Source organism: Chiloscyllium plagiosum, chromosome 41 (assembly GCF_004010195.1).
Source record: "Chiloscyllium plagiosum isolate BGI_BamShark_2017 chromosome 41, ASM401019v2, whole genome shotgun sequence".
Taxonomy (NCBI): Eukaryota; Metazoa; Chordata; class Chondrichthyes; order Orectolobiformes; family Hemiscylliidae; genus Chiloscyllium; species Chiloscyllium plagiosum.
In genome coordinates this window covers 11,907,396-11,918,661 of record NC_057750.1, presented here as the reverse complement: position 1 = coordinate 11,918,661, position 11,266 = coordinate 11,907,396, and the positions used below count along the sequence as shown (strand labels likewise).

The following is an 11,266-nucleotide window of genomic DNA, read 5'->3' as shown; positions in this document are numbered from 1 at the left end:
TGGTAGGAATGCCATGCTTCTAGGAATTCTCGCGTGTCTATCTGTTTGGCTTGTCCCAGAATGGATGTGTTGTCCCAGTTCCTCATCTGTATGTAAAGATACTACCCTTTTTGTGGGTAGCTGACATTCATGTATCCTGGTGGCTACTTTTCTGCCTTTTTGTCCAATGTAGTGTTTGTTACAGTTCTTGTAAGGTATTTGTAACTTGGCCAAGGAAACACTGACTACGCTATTAGAAGAACCAAAGATACATACACCAAACATCACCAACTTCATCAGCAATGAAAACACCGTCAAGCTAGTGGACCTATGACTTACTACCCACTTCACTATCAACAACAAAACCTACAGACAAACCAACTGAACACCCATGTGATCTCTGATATCAGCATTCTTAGCAGAGGCAGTAATGCAGAGACTCGAACAAACTCTGCCAACCATCCAACCCAAACTTTGGGTCTGCTACGTGGATGACACCAGTGTCATTACTAAACAAAACAAAATAGAGGAAATCTTCAAGACCAGCAATAATACCCGTACTGGCATAAAATTCACTAAAGAGGAGGAAAACAAGACCAGACTATCATTTCTAGATGTCGCAATAGAGTTATCAGCCAACGGAGAACTTCAAACCAGCGTCTACAGGAAAACAACTCATACTGACCAAATACTGAACTACAGAAGCAATCATCCCAACACCCACAAACGAAGCTACATCAGAACATTATTTCAATGAGCCACCACACACTGCAGCACAGAGGAACTACGCAGAGCAGAGGAAAATCACCTATACAGTGTATTCAAAAAGAACAGGCACTCAACGAACACAGTCCGCTGATTTCTGAGCAACAAACCCAAACAAGTAAACAAAACACATCCAGAAACCCTCGCCCCTCTCCCATACATCAAAGACATCTGGGAAATGACTGCCAGACTACTCAGATCCCTTGGCATCATGGTAGCCCATAAAACCACTAATACACTAAAACAGCAGACAATGAACTTGAAGGACCCTATACAGACAAGCAAAACTAATGTCATTTACAAAATACCTTGCAAGAACTGTAACAAACACTACATTGACAAACAGGCAGAAAATTAGCCACCAGGATACACGAACATCAACTAGCCACAAAAAGACATGACCCACTCTCAAAAGTATCTTTATATACAGTTGAGGAAGGACACCACTTCGACTCGGACAACACATCCATCCTAGGACAAGCCAAATAGATAGACACGCACGAGAATTCCTAGAAGCATGGCATTCCAACCGGAACTCTATCAACAAACACATTGACTTGGATCCCATTTATCACCCCCTAAGAAAAAGGACAGAAAATGACATCATCACCGGAAATGATGTCACCAACCCAAGGAAACCTAAACACACAAATAAAAAGCAGGGCATACCATCAGTACTTCATCCAGAGGCTCACTGATGATGTCACCTAGTATGGTGACAGAACGTCTGATACTGAAGCGAGCAAACCTACATCGATACATAAGCCCACTCAATAGTAAACAGGACACTATGACGCAAAGTCCAACAATATCACTCCAGATGCTTACCATAGAGTTGATTTAATGCAACAAAAGTAAACTTGTAGTCCTTGAACTTTCTCTTAGCCATAATGTCATAATATTCACATAATCTCCACTGCATTCAAAAAGATAAAATTTAATCCACTTCCCAACAAAAATGTCTTATGGTCTTATGTTAAACTTCTGTTATGAAGATGTTTCACAGTTAACAATTTTGTACACTTGAGTCTTAAGGATTTTGGAGGTGCCTCGATTTTTTAAAAATCAAAACATTAAATGAGTATTACATAGTTCCAGGCAATTGCAAATCTCTTGTTTACTTGAATTCACTTCAGGGACTGTTCTACGACTGGGTATAGCAGTTTTGCTTGAATAGTGTTCCTAGGCTTGGAGCTTTTGCTTGGGTTTTTCAGTTCAGCAATGCCTCTATCATTATCATGAAACAGGTAGCGTTGGGCAAGCTTATGGAGCTAAGGGTTGACAAATCTCCTGGCCCTGATGGAATGCATCCCAGGATGCTAAAAGAGATGGTAGAAGAAATAGCAAATGCATTTGTGGTAATTTGCCAAAATACACTAAACTCTGAGGCAAATTCCAGCAGATTGGAAAATAGCAAATGTGACGCCACTGTTTAAAAAGAGAGGTAGACAATAGATGGAGAATTATTGAGCAATTGCTTAAACTTCTGTAGTCAGAAAAATGCTTGAGTCTATTATCAATGGAAAAACAGCAAGGCATCTATATAGAAATTGTCCCATTGGGCAGACGCAGCATGAGCTCATGAAGGGCAGGTCATGCTTAACTAATCTTTTGCAATTCAATGCAGACATTACGAATACAGTGGACAACGGGGACCCAGTAGATGTGGCGTATCTAGATTTCCAAAAGGCATTCAACAAGGTGCCACACAAAAGGCTGCTGCATAAGATAAAGATGCAAAGCGTTATGGACAATGTATTGGCATGGATAGTGGACTGGTTAACCAACAGGAAGCAAAGAGTGGGAATAAATGAGTGCCATTCTGGTTGGCAATCAGTGACTAGTGGTGTGCCTCAGGGATCTGTGTTGAGACTGCAATTATTCACAATTTACATAGATGATTTGGAGTTAGGGACCAGGTGTAGTGTGTCAAAATTAGTAGGGCAAAGTGTGCAGAGAATTGTGAAACTTGCAAAGGGACATAGATAGTTTAAGTGAGTGGGCAAAGGTCTGGCAGATGGAGTACAATGTTAATAAATGTGAAGTTATCCATTTCGATAGGAATAACAGTAAAAGGACTATTACATGAATGGTAAGAAATCGCAGCAGTCCTTGTGCATGAATCAAGGTTAGTCTGTAGGTACAACAGGTAATTAAGACGGCAAATGGAATTTTGTCCTTCATTGCTAAAGGGATTGAGTTTAAAAGCAGAGAGGTTATATTGCAGTTGTATAGGGCGCTGATGAGGCCACACCTGATGAGGGAGATATAGGAACATTTAAAATTATGAAGGGAATAGATAAGATAGAAGTAGATAGGATGTTTCCACTGGTGGGTGAAACTAAGACAAGAGGGCATAGCCTCAAAATTAGGGGGAGCAGATTTAGGACTGAATTGAGAATGAACTTCTTCACCCAGAGGGTTGTGAATGTATGGAATTCCCTACCCAGTAAAATGGTTGAGGCTTCCTCAGTAAATGTTTTCAAAGCTAAGATCGATAATTACTTTCATTTTTCGAAAAAATTAAGGGTTATGGTGGGAGAGTGGGTAAGTGAAGCTGAGGCCACAAATAGATCAGCCATGATCCTATTGAAAGGCGGAGCATTGCAAGCTGGCCTGCACCTGCTCCTAGTTCTTATGTAAAAACTGCTCAGCTTGAGTCGCCTGTTTTTGAAACACCTCTGCTCTGAGATCAGCGTGAAATGCAATTATTCTTCTGGAAGGGTGACTGAATATTGTCAATATTGTCTGCTGTGACCTCGGAACAACCATGCATTAGTTCCTACTTGACACCACATGCAAGAACCATGAGATCTACAGAATTCAGAACATTCTATGCCATTTTTTATCGCTTGCCTTCAAGAATAACCACCATTGAAATATGTTTTGATCCACTGAGCAGCCGCAAGACGAGGGAAAGACAGAGTCTGCCCATCATGGTCATAACAATCTAGAAGATTCCTCTGACTCCTACTCCAATCAAATCAGGAATGGGTAAAGCAACTCAGGCACATTTCTTAGAATGTTAGTTGCTCCTAGAAATTTTTGACAGCACAATATTTCCTGTTAAGTTACAAAGCTCTTCTCACTTTCTCCATATGTCCAGCTGTGCAACTGCAATATTTTGCTATCATTCAAAATGGCAAGATTGGATCTGGACGAAGTACCTTGAAATTAAAAGTTGGCAAGCAAAACTGAAGATAAAGATAAAGATACAGATAACAGATAAACTGAACAACGGGCTGCCTTTAAAAGAGGAGATAGTTTGGTCACAACCCAGGTATATTCCTACGAAGGGAAAGGTACAGCAAATAAATCCTGAGATCCTGGAATGAAATTAACAGATCTGAACTAAATAAATCAGTAAATATAAACAAATAGTGTAGAATTAGGTAGTGCAGCACTTCTTAGCAAAAAGCAACAAAAAACAACCATTAGGTTGAAATGATGTACATTATTAAATGTCTTACTTTAAATAATGCAGTCTTTAAAATTAAATACAGTTTAAACATAAAGAATACAAACTAAATGTTAAATTTAAATTCATCTCATCTAGTTTCAACTGACCAGGCTCCATCCAGTGGCAATAACTGGTCAGTGCAGGTATGGACACTGGAGAGTTTTACAGGTTAGCAAGGGTGAAAAGGCACAGAGGGCAGGTGCAGAATTAGAGGAAGGCCAGGTGAACTGAGCTTGGAGTGGAACAGTGGAGATAGGTCATAAAATCAGGCAGGTCACACAGGGAATTTGTAGAAAATATTTAATTCTAAACATTTAATAATAATGACAAAATATTTATGATATTAAAATGAAATACTGTTAAGTGAATCAACATTAAATGGGGGCTTACTATACTAAGGGAAGTGAGAATTGAAACTGCAGAAGCGCTGGGCGTAATTTTCCAATCTTCATTCAAATCAAGGATTGTATCAGAGGACTGGGAATTTGCAAATGTTACACCATTTTTAAAAACAATGGGTGCAAAGATAAGCCTTGCAACTATAGCCTAGTTAGTTTCATGTTGGTGATGTGGAAGCTTTTCAAAATGATAAACTGATAAAATTAGTATTTCCTTAGGAAAATGTGGATGCAGTGGTAGTTAGTAAATGTTTTTAGAACTGGAAGAAAGTTGTAGTGTAATTCCCAGGGGCTTGGTGTTAAGACTCTTGCTCTTGCTTAGTGCATTGGGCACAATTTCAAGGTTCGAGGATGAAATGAAACTCGGAAGCATTGTGAAATGTGAGGACAGTGTAGAGATTCAAAAGGACAGGTTGGTGAAACAAGAAGTGTGGCAGATGAAATTCAATGCAGAGAAGTGTGAAGTAATTCAATTTGGTAGGAAGAATGTAGGAATAATATTAACTTAAAGGGACAATTCTAAAGGTAATACTGGACCAGTAAATCGAGTCATTAAGCTGTACTGCACAGAAACTGATCTTTTGGTCCAACCTGTCCATGCCAACCGGATATCCAAAATTAATCTAGTTCCATTTGACATCATTTGGCCTTTATCTCTCTAAACCCTCCCTATTCACATACCCATCCAGATGCTTTTTAAATGTTGTTATTGTACCAGCCTCCACCACTTCCTCTGGCATTTCATTCCATATAGGCACCACCTTCTACAAGAAAACGTTGCCCCTCAGGTTCCTTTTCCCATCCCGGGGAAAAGACCTTGACTACCCATCCTATCCAGGCCCCTCATGATTTTATAAATCTCTTTAATGGTCACCCTCAGTCCCCGATGCTCTAGGGAAAACAGCCTCAGTCTATTCAGCCTCTCCCTATAGCATAAACTCTCCAACCCAGGCAACATCCTCGTAAATTCTTTTCTGAACCCTTTCAGGTTTCACAAGATCCTTCCTATAGCAGGGAGACCAGAATTGCAAGCAGTATTTCAATAGTGGCCTAACCATTGTCCTGTATAGCTGCAACATGATCTCCCAACACCTATACTCAAAGTACTGAACAATAAAGGCAAACAAACCAAATGCCTTCTTCACTATCCTGTTCACCTGGGACTCCACTTTCAAAGAAAAAGGCATTGAAGATAATAGGATAAGTTCAGAGGACAGCTGACAAAGCATGTAACATTCTAAATTTTAATAATAGGGGCACAGAGTACAACAGTCAGAGTAATACAGCACAGAATCAGACCCTTCAGTCCAACTAGTCCACCCTGACCATGTTCCCAAACTAAGCTTGTCCCACTTGCCTGTGTTTGGCCCATATCCCTCCAAACCTTTCCTATTCATGTACATATCCAAATGCTTTTTAAATCTTGTAACTGTACCCCCATCCACCACTTCCTCTGGCAGTTCATTCCACACACAAACCATTCTCTGTGTAAAACAAAAATTGCCCCTCATGTCCTTTTTAAAAATGTATCCTCTCACCTAGTTTTGAACTTCCCGACCCAAGGGAATAGACCTTTGTAGTTATTAATAAGGAAGGTTTGATAACCTCATGTAGGACACTGGTTCAACTTCAACTGCAAGGTTACATCTAGTCCTGAGCACCACACTTTAATTTCTTGTGAAGGAATCAGAGTGCAGAAAGAATTCACTCATCTTCAGATATACAGGTTAGAGAAATTGGAAAAGTTCTTCCTTTGAGAGAAGGTTGAGGAGATTTCATAGATTTATTCAAAATCATGAGGAATCTGGACACAATAGAGGGAAAAATTATTCCCAAACATAGAAGAATTGACAACGAGAGGGCACAGATCTAAAGATAATAGGTAAAGAAGCAATGGAGATATAGAGTCAGAGTTATAAAGCATGCAAACTGACCCTTTGGTGTAAGAAACACAGGTCAGGTCCCAACTCACATTTCTATTACAAGTTCTAGTACAGAAAAGTGAACTCGATCTAAGTTCTAAGTTCTTCAATGAAACAAATAACTTCCAATGCTAATAATGCCTGTAATGCATTACTGGCAAGATCTGTTTAAAGAAAAGGCATGAGCAAGAAAATATAATGTGTTTCAATAAGATATCAATTTACTGAATCAATATTACATAAATACATCTGATAAATCATTCAAGGTCTGTTTCATCATGCTGTATTCACCAACTTCACAAGACAACCACTGCAGCCACAATGATTCACAGCACACTTTCAAGAAATCATTTTTAATGTTTAGATAACTATGACCCAAATAAATAGAAAACTGGATGGAAAGGAAGGAGCAGTGTAAGGAGTCAGTCTTACTCTGAACTCATTCCAGGGGTGTGAATACTTAATGTATGGGCAGATTCATGTCGTGATATAAACCTAAGCAGCAGGTCCAGCCTGATTAGTCAAGTAACACTAATGTGAATTTTTTCAGCAGCTGCCAACAGTAATACTACTGAAGAATTCAGTACAAATGCTCATTATATTAGAAAGTTTTACACAACTGAAGTCTTGAAAGGTGAGTAGATTAAAGTACAGAATAGTACTTCTTCTACTGGCCTATTCCATTTTAGCAAAGAAAGACACTTAGGTCCTTAGGGTACAATCTCACAACAAAAAAGCTCTATCTCTGTCGCTCAATCCCAGTCTCCTCATCAGGTTCTAAAAAGTGCTTTTCTTCAGCGTTACAAAATAAGGACTGTACCAAACTAACAACAGGCAATCTCACTGGGAAATTTAAGCCACTGAAATAAACGTGGATTCCATCCTTGATTCAGAGGGTTTATTAAAAGCTTTTGAATAAAGAACAATTGAGAAAAAAAATCAAGAAAAACAACATTCAAGACATTACAAAGGATGTTCTTTTCCCACTGCAATAAGTGATCTTCTCCAAATTAGTTACTCCTGCCTCGTCAAAGGAAGTCTTTCTTCCAAAAAATTAGCATGATTCCAACAGAGTCCAAGTTCTTGAAACTTTGTTTTTAAAAGATGACAGATACTTGCATATTTTAATGTCACGAATCATGGGTAACCATTTGCAAGCTGAAAGGTTGTTGCCACAAATTTAATTACAAAAAGATTCTTGGTAGGAAGTATTTTTTAAACAACCAATGAATGCAAATCACGGTGCAAACTGTAAACTACTACACGTTTACAGTTTAAATCACTAAGTTCCTTTCTGAAAGACTGACTGAAGCTGTAAAACTAGCCAATACAAAACACTTGACAAACCACATTATCCACATCATACCACCCATAACTGTAGGAAAGGTACACAATACAATGGTAACTAGGATCCAAATTCAACATAAATGCATAAGTGTAAACATTACAGCTCAGAAAAGTGGAGACAAATTTTCTTACCTAATTGGGTACTGCATGAATCAAGTGACCAACCAACACGGACCACATGCGGATCAGGCTCAGTTGGTGGAAGATGCTTAACTGCAATCTCTTCATTAATCTACAAAGAAAAAACATGTTTTTTGTTTTGAAAACAATGTTACCATTGTTAACATCTTAAAGTACATTAGACTACCAAGTCTTACTTGACGTCCAAGTAGGAAAAATTGAGCTGTACAAAATTGGACTCTCACAAGGGTCTAAATTCAGCACTGACAAATGCGAAAACATTTGCTCCTACAATTGGAGGTCAGCTGTGCAAACATGGCAGTCAAAAGAATGTTAAATATTTTTACAAATCTATAAATGTCCCAGCAAGAAGCCTGAATTTTCATTCACTGGTCACTCCACAGTTGCCAATTGCTCCACAAAACTATCACAGGCAGGGATGTATATCTAATACATGAGAGCGAACAAGGTGTATCTAACTGCAGGGACATCACAATCAACTGCTCTCACATATCAGCAATACAGGCACCTTCAGCCAGAGTCACTGATAGTTAAGTGGAAATGAGTACCCTGATCAAAATTTCAAACATCAGAGTTGCTTAGGTCAATTGTGAACATCTCAGCCCAAAATCAGCTCAGCAGAAAATAGTGTCTGTTCTTGGGTCTTCGTGATCTGAGCAGTTCAAGTGCTCATCACAAAAGTCATGGACTACATTTTCACTAAGACGCAATGGCAGACAACGTCAATGACTATCTCCTTATGCATCATAAGTACCATTCTAAGTGAAAGATCCAAGTGATTCACAAGATGAGTTCATTTATGGTTAAAACATAAAATATTAGATCACCCCACCACGATCCACACTCGAGAATACAAACCAAGTTTGTTCAAACTGACTGTCCAATTTTAACCATTAAGTCCTGGTAGAATGAATTCTACTGAATGTGCAATAACCCCTCAGAGGACAACTGAAGCAACACTTCCTCTCAGAGGTTTTATAATGCAAGATGCCATTCAGCCAATTGTGCCTGTACCAGCTCTCTCAGCGTTTATATTTAGTGCCAATCTCTTGCCTTTTGCCTGTTTCTATGCATTGTTTCCAGCTAAATAAACACCCAATGCTCTCTTGCATGCCTCAATTGTACCTGCCTTCCCCATATTTCTAGCCACTTTGAATTGAAGGGTACTGATTAAGTGGGCTGTTTTTTCCTGAATGACATTGAGTTTCTTGAGTGTTCTTAGAACTGTACTCGTATAAAGCATAGTAGGATATTCCAGTACACCATTTACTTACACCTGGTAGGTAATGGAAAGGCTTTGGGAGTTTGGTACTGGGTGTTGTACATTACAGAATCACCACAAACTGGCTCAGTCTCTGACCTGTTCTTGTAGCAACACAATTTATGTGGGCAGTTCTGTTAGGTATCTAGTCAATTGTAGCCCCTGGAGAATTGATGTTAGGGATTAAGCAATGCCAATGCCACTCAATGTCATGGGAAAAATGGAGAAATCCTCACTGGAGGAAGTTAGAACCTAGCACAAATATTTATTGCCACTTATCAACCCCAGCCGAATGCTGTTAATGGCTTGGTGCTTGCAGAACTAACTGCTTCATTATGTGACAAGCTGCAAATGGAGATCACTAAACATCCCCATCTCTGACCCTGTGGACAGAATGTCATTGGTGTAGCTACTGAAGAAATGTAGCAGAGTGTACTACACTATTATGACATTTCAACTTTTCACACTTAATTTATTAAATCTCCCAAACAGTGTGATTATATGAAGAGCAAAGAATAAGACATTCACTTTGTTGTGGACATCTCTTTCAACTATCAGGAAAGAGTAAGTTAGTGTAGCAGAATGGGCTTTGGTCAATGCCCTGATAAACTAGTAGATGTCCTGGAGCAAAGATGATTGGCCTCCACAACCATCTTTGCTCTGTACTGGGTATGACCCCCCAGTCAATTTCTTTAACTCTTTTATGGCTCCCCAATGCCACCCATGGCCAAATACTGAATGGGATGACCACTCTGCAGAACACCTCTGCTCAATTCAGCACAACCCTGACCCTCTGGTCTCTTGCCATTTTAATTCACATCTTGCTCTCTTACTCACATCTCTGTCTTATATCTGCTGCAGTGTTCTAGTGAAGCTCAACACAAGCTGAAGGGGTACCACTTAATTTTGCATTTCAACAACTTCAGACTATGAACTCTATCCTCCATTTTGTGACTTTACCTTCTGTCTGTTTTTGCTTTTGTTTTCAGCACAGCTAACCTATATTCTGCTATCTACATCTATTCTAGTTCTCTTCTGTACAATCATTACCACTTCCCTTATATTTGTCTCTAATCTCACCCTATAACCTTATCCTACTTTCCCTCCAGTTCCACTTATTCCTCCCCACTTTGTTGTACAGTATAAACCATTTCAGCTCTCAATTCAAAACAAACTTGGTTTCTCCTTCCTCAGATGCTTTCAGACCTGGTTAGTTTCCATGGACTTTGTTTTTATTTAAGCATAAGGACTGGTAGATCGGTGCATCTCAACAGCACCATTGATGAATCTAATTTGAGTCTCCAAATTCCACTGCACTAAAGATTGACAACTTGGCAGTTGACTACCTATGCCTCCACCTTGGAATATCCTTGCCAAATCTTTGCCCACTTCTCTTCCTTTTAAGAGGCTCCTGACATAGCTACCTCTTTGACGGAGGGTTTTGTCCCCTGTCCTAACACACTTTTTATCTGATAAAGCTCCTGTGAAAAACACCATGGGACATTTTAAATGCAAGCCTGTCAAATTAACAGATAGCAATAAGTTAGCGTCAGAAACAGAGAGGTTGCAATAAAGCATTTGCAAGTAGACTGGATCATTGAAAAAATCTGGTGATAGGAGAGGATGCTTAATACTGAAAAGAAATTCTTATTTTGCAAAGTGGAGATGCTGCTCAGTCCAAAATAGATGGCATAGAAAATGGCTCAAAAGGATGCAAGAGTTATCACATTGGCACTGTCAATGTCTGAACAATTCGGTAAAAAGACCAATAAATGCAGAAATAATAAAATGATGATATCAGTGGTATGCTGAACACTGCAATATTAGGGTCAGAGATAGGTGCTTAGCAGGATCCGTGTTTGAGGTTTAGTGATTTTTTTTGAAGAGTGGGAGTACTGATAATTTTCTATAAAGTATCGAAAACAGTTTTAAAAATATTATTCCAGGACATTACTTTAAAAAGACAATTTAGAATCAAATGCATCAGGTGGAA

General features: G+C 39.1%; 1 protein-coding gene across 1 annotated transcript in view; it reads right to left on the bottom strand.

Moving 5' to 3' along the window:
• The window catches only part of LOC122542868 (heterogeneous nuclear ribonucleoprotein U-like protein 1), an 81,198-nt gene that overhangs the window by 25,217 nt on the left and 44,715 nt on the right, over positions 1 to 11,266 (bottom strand). Inside the window, exon 6 of the mRNA XM_043680971.1 lies at positions 8,004 to 8,103. Within this exon, the coding sequence (XP_043536906.1) occupies positions 8,004 to 8,103 (100 nt within the window). The remainder of the gene's footprint in view (positions 1 to 8,003; positions 8,104 to 11,266) is intronic.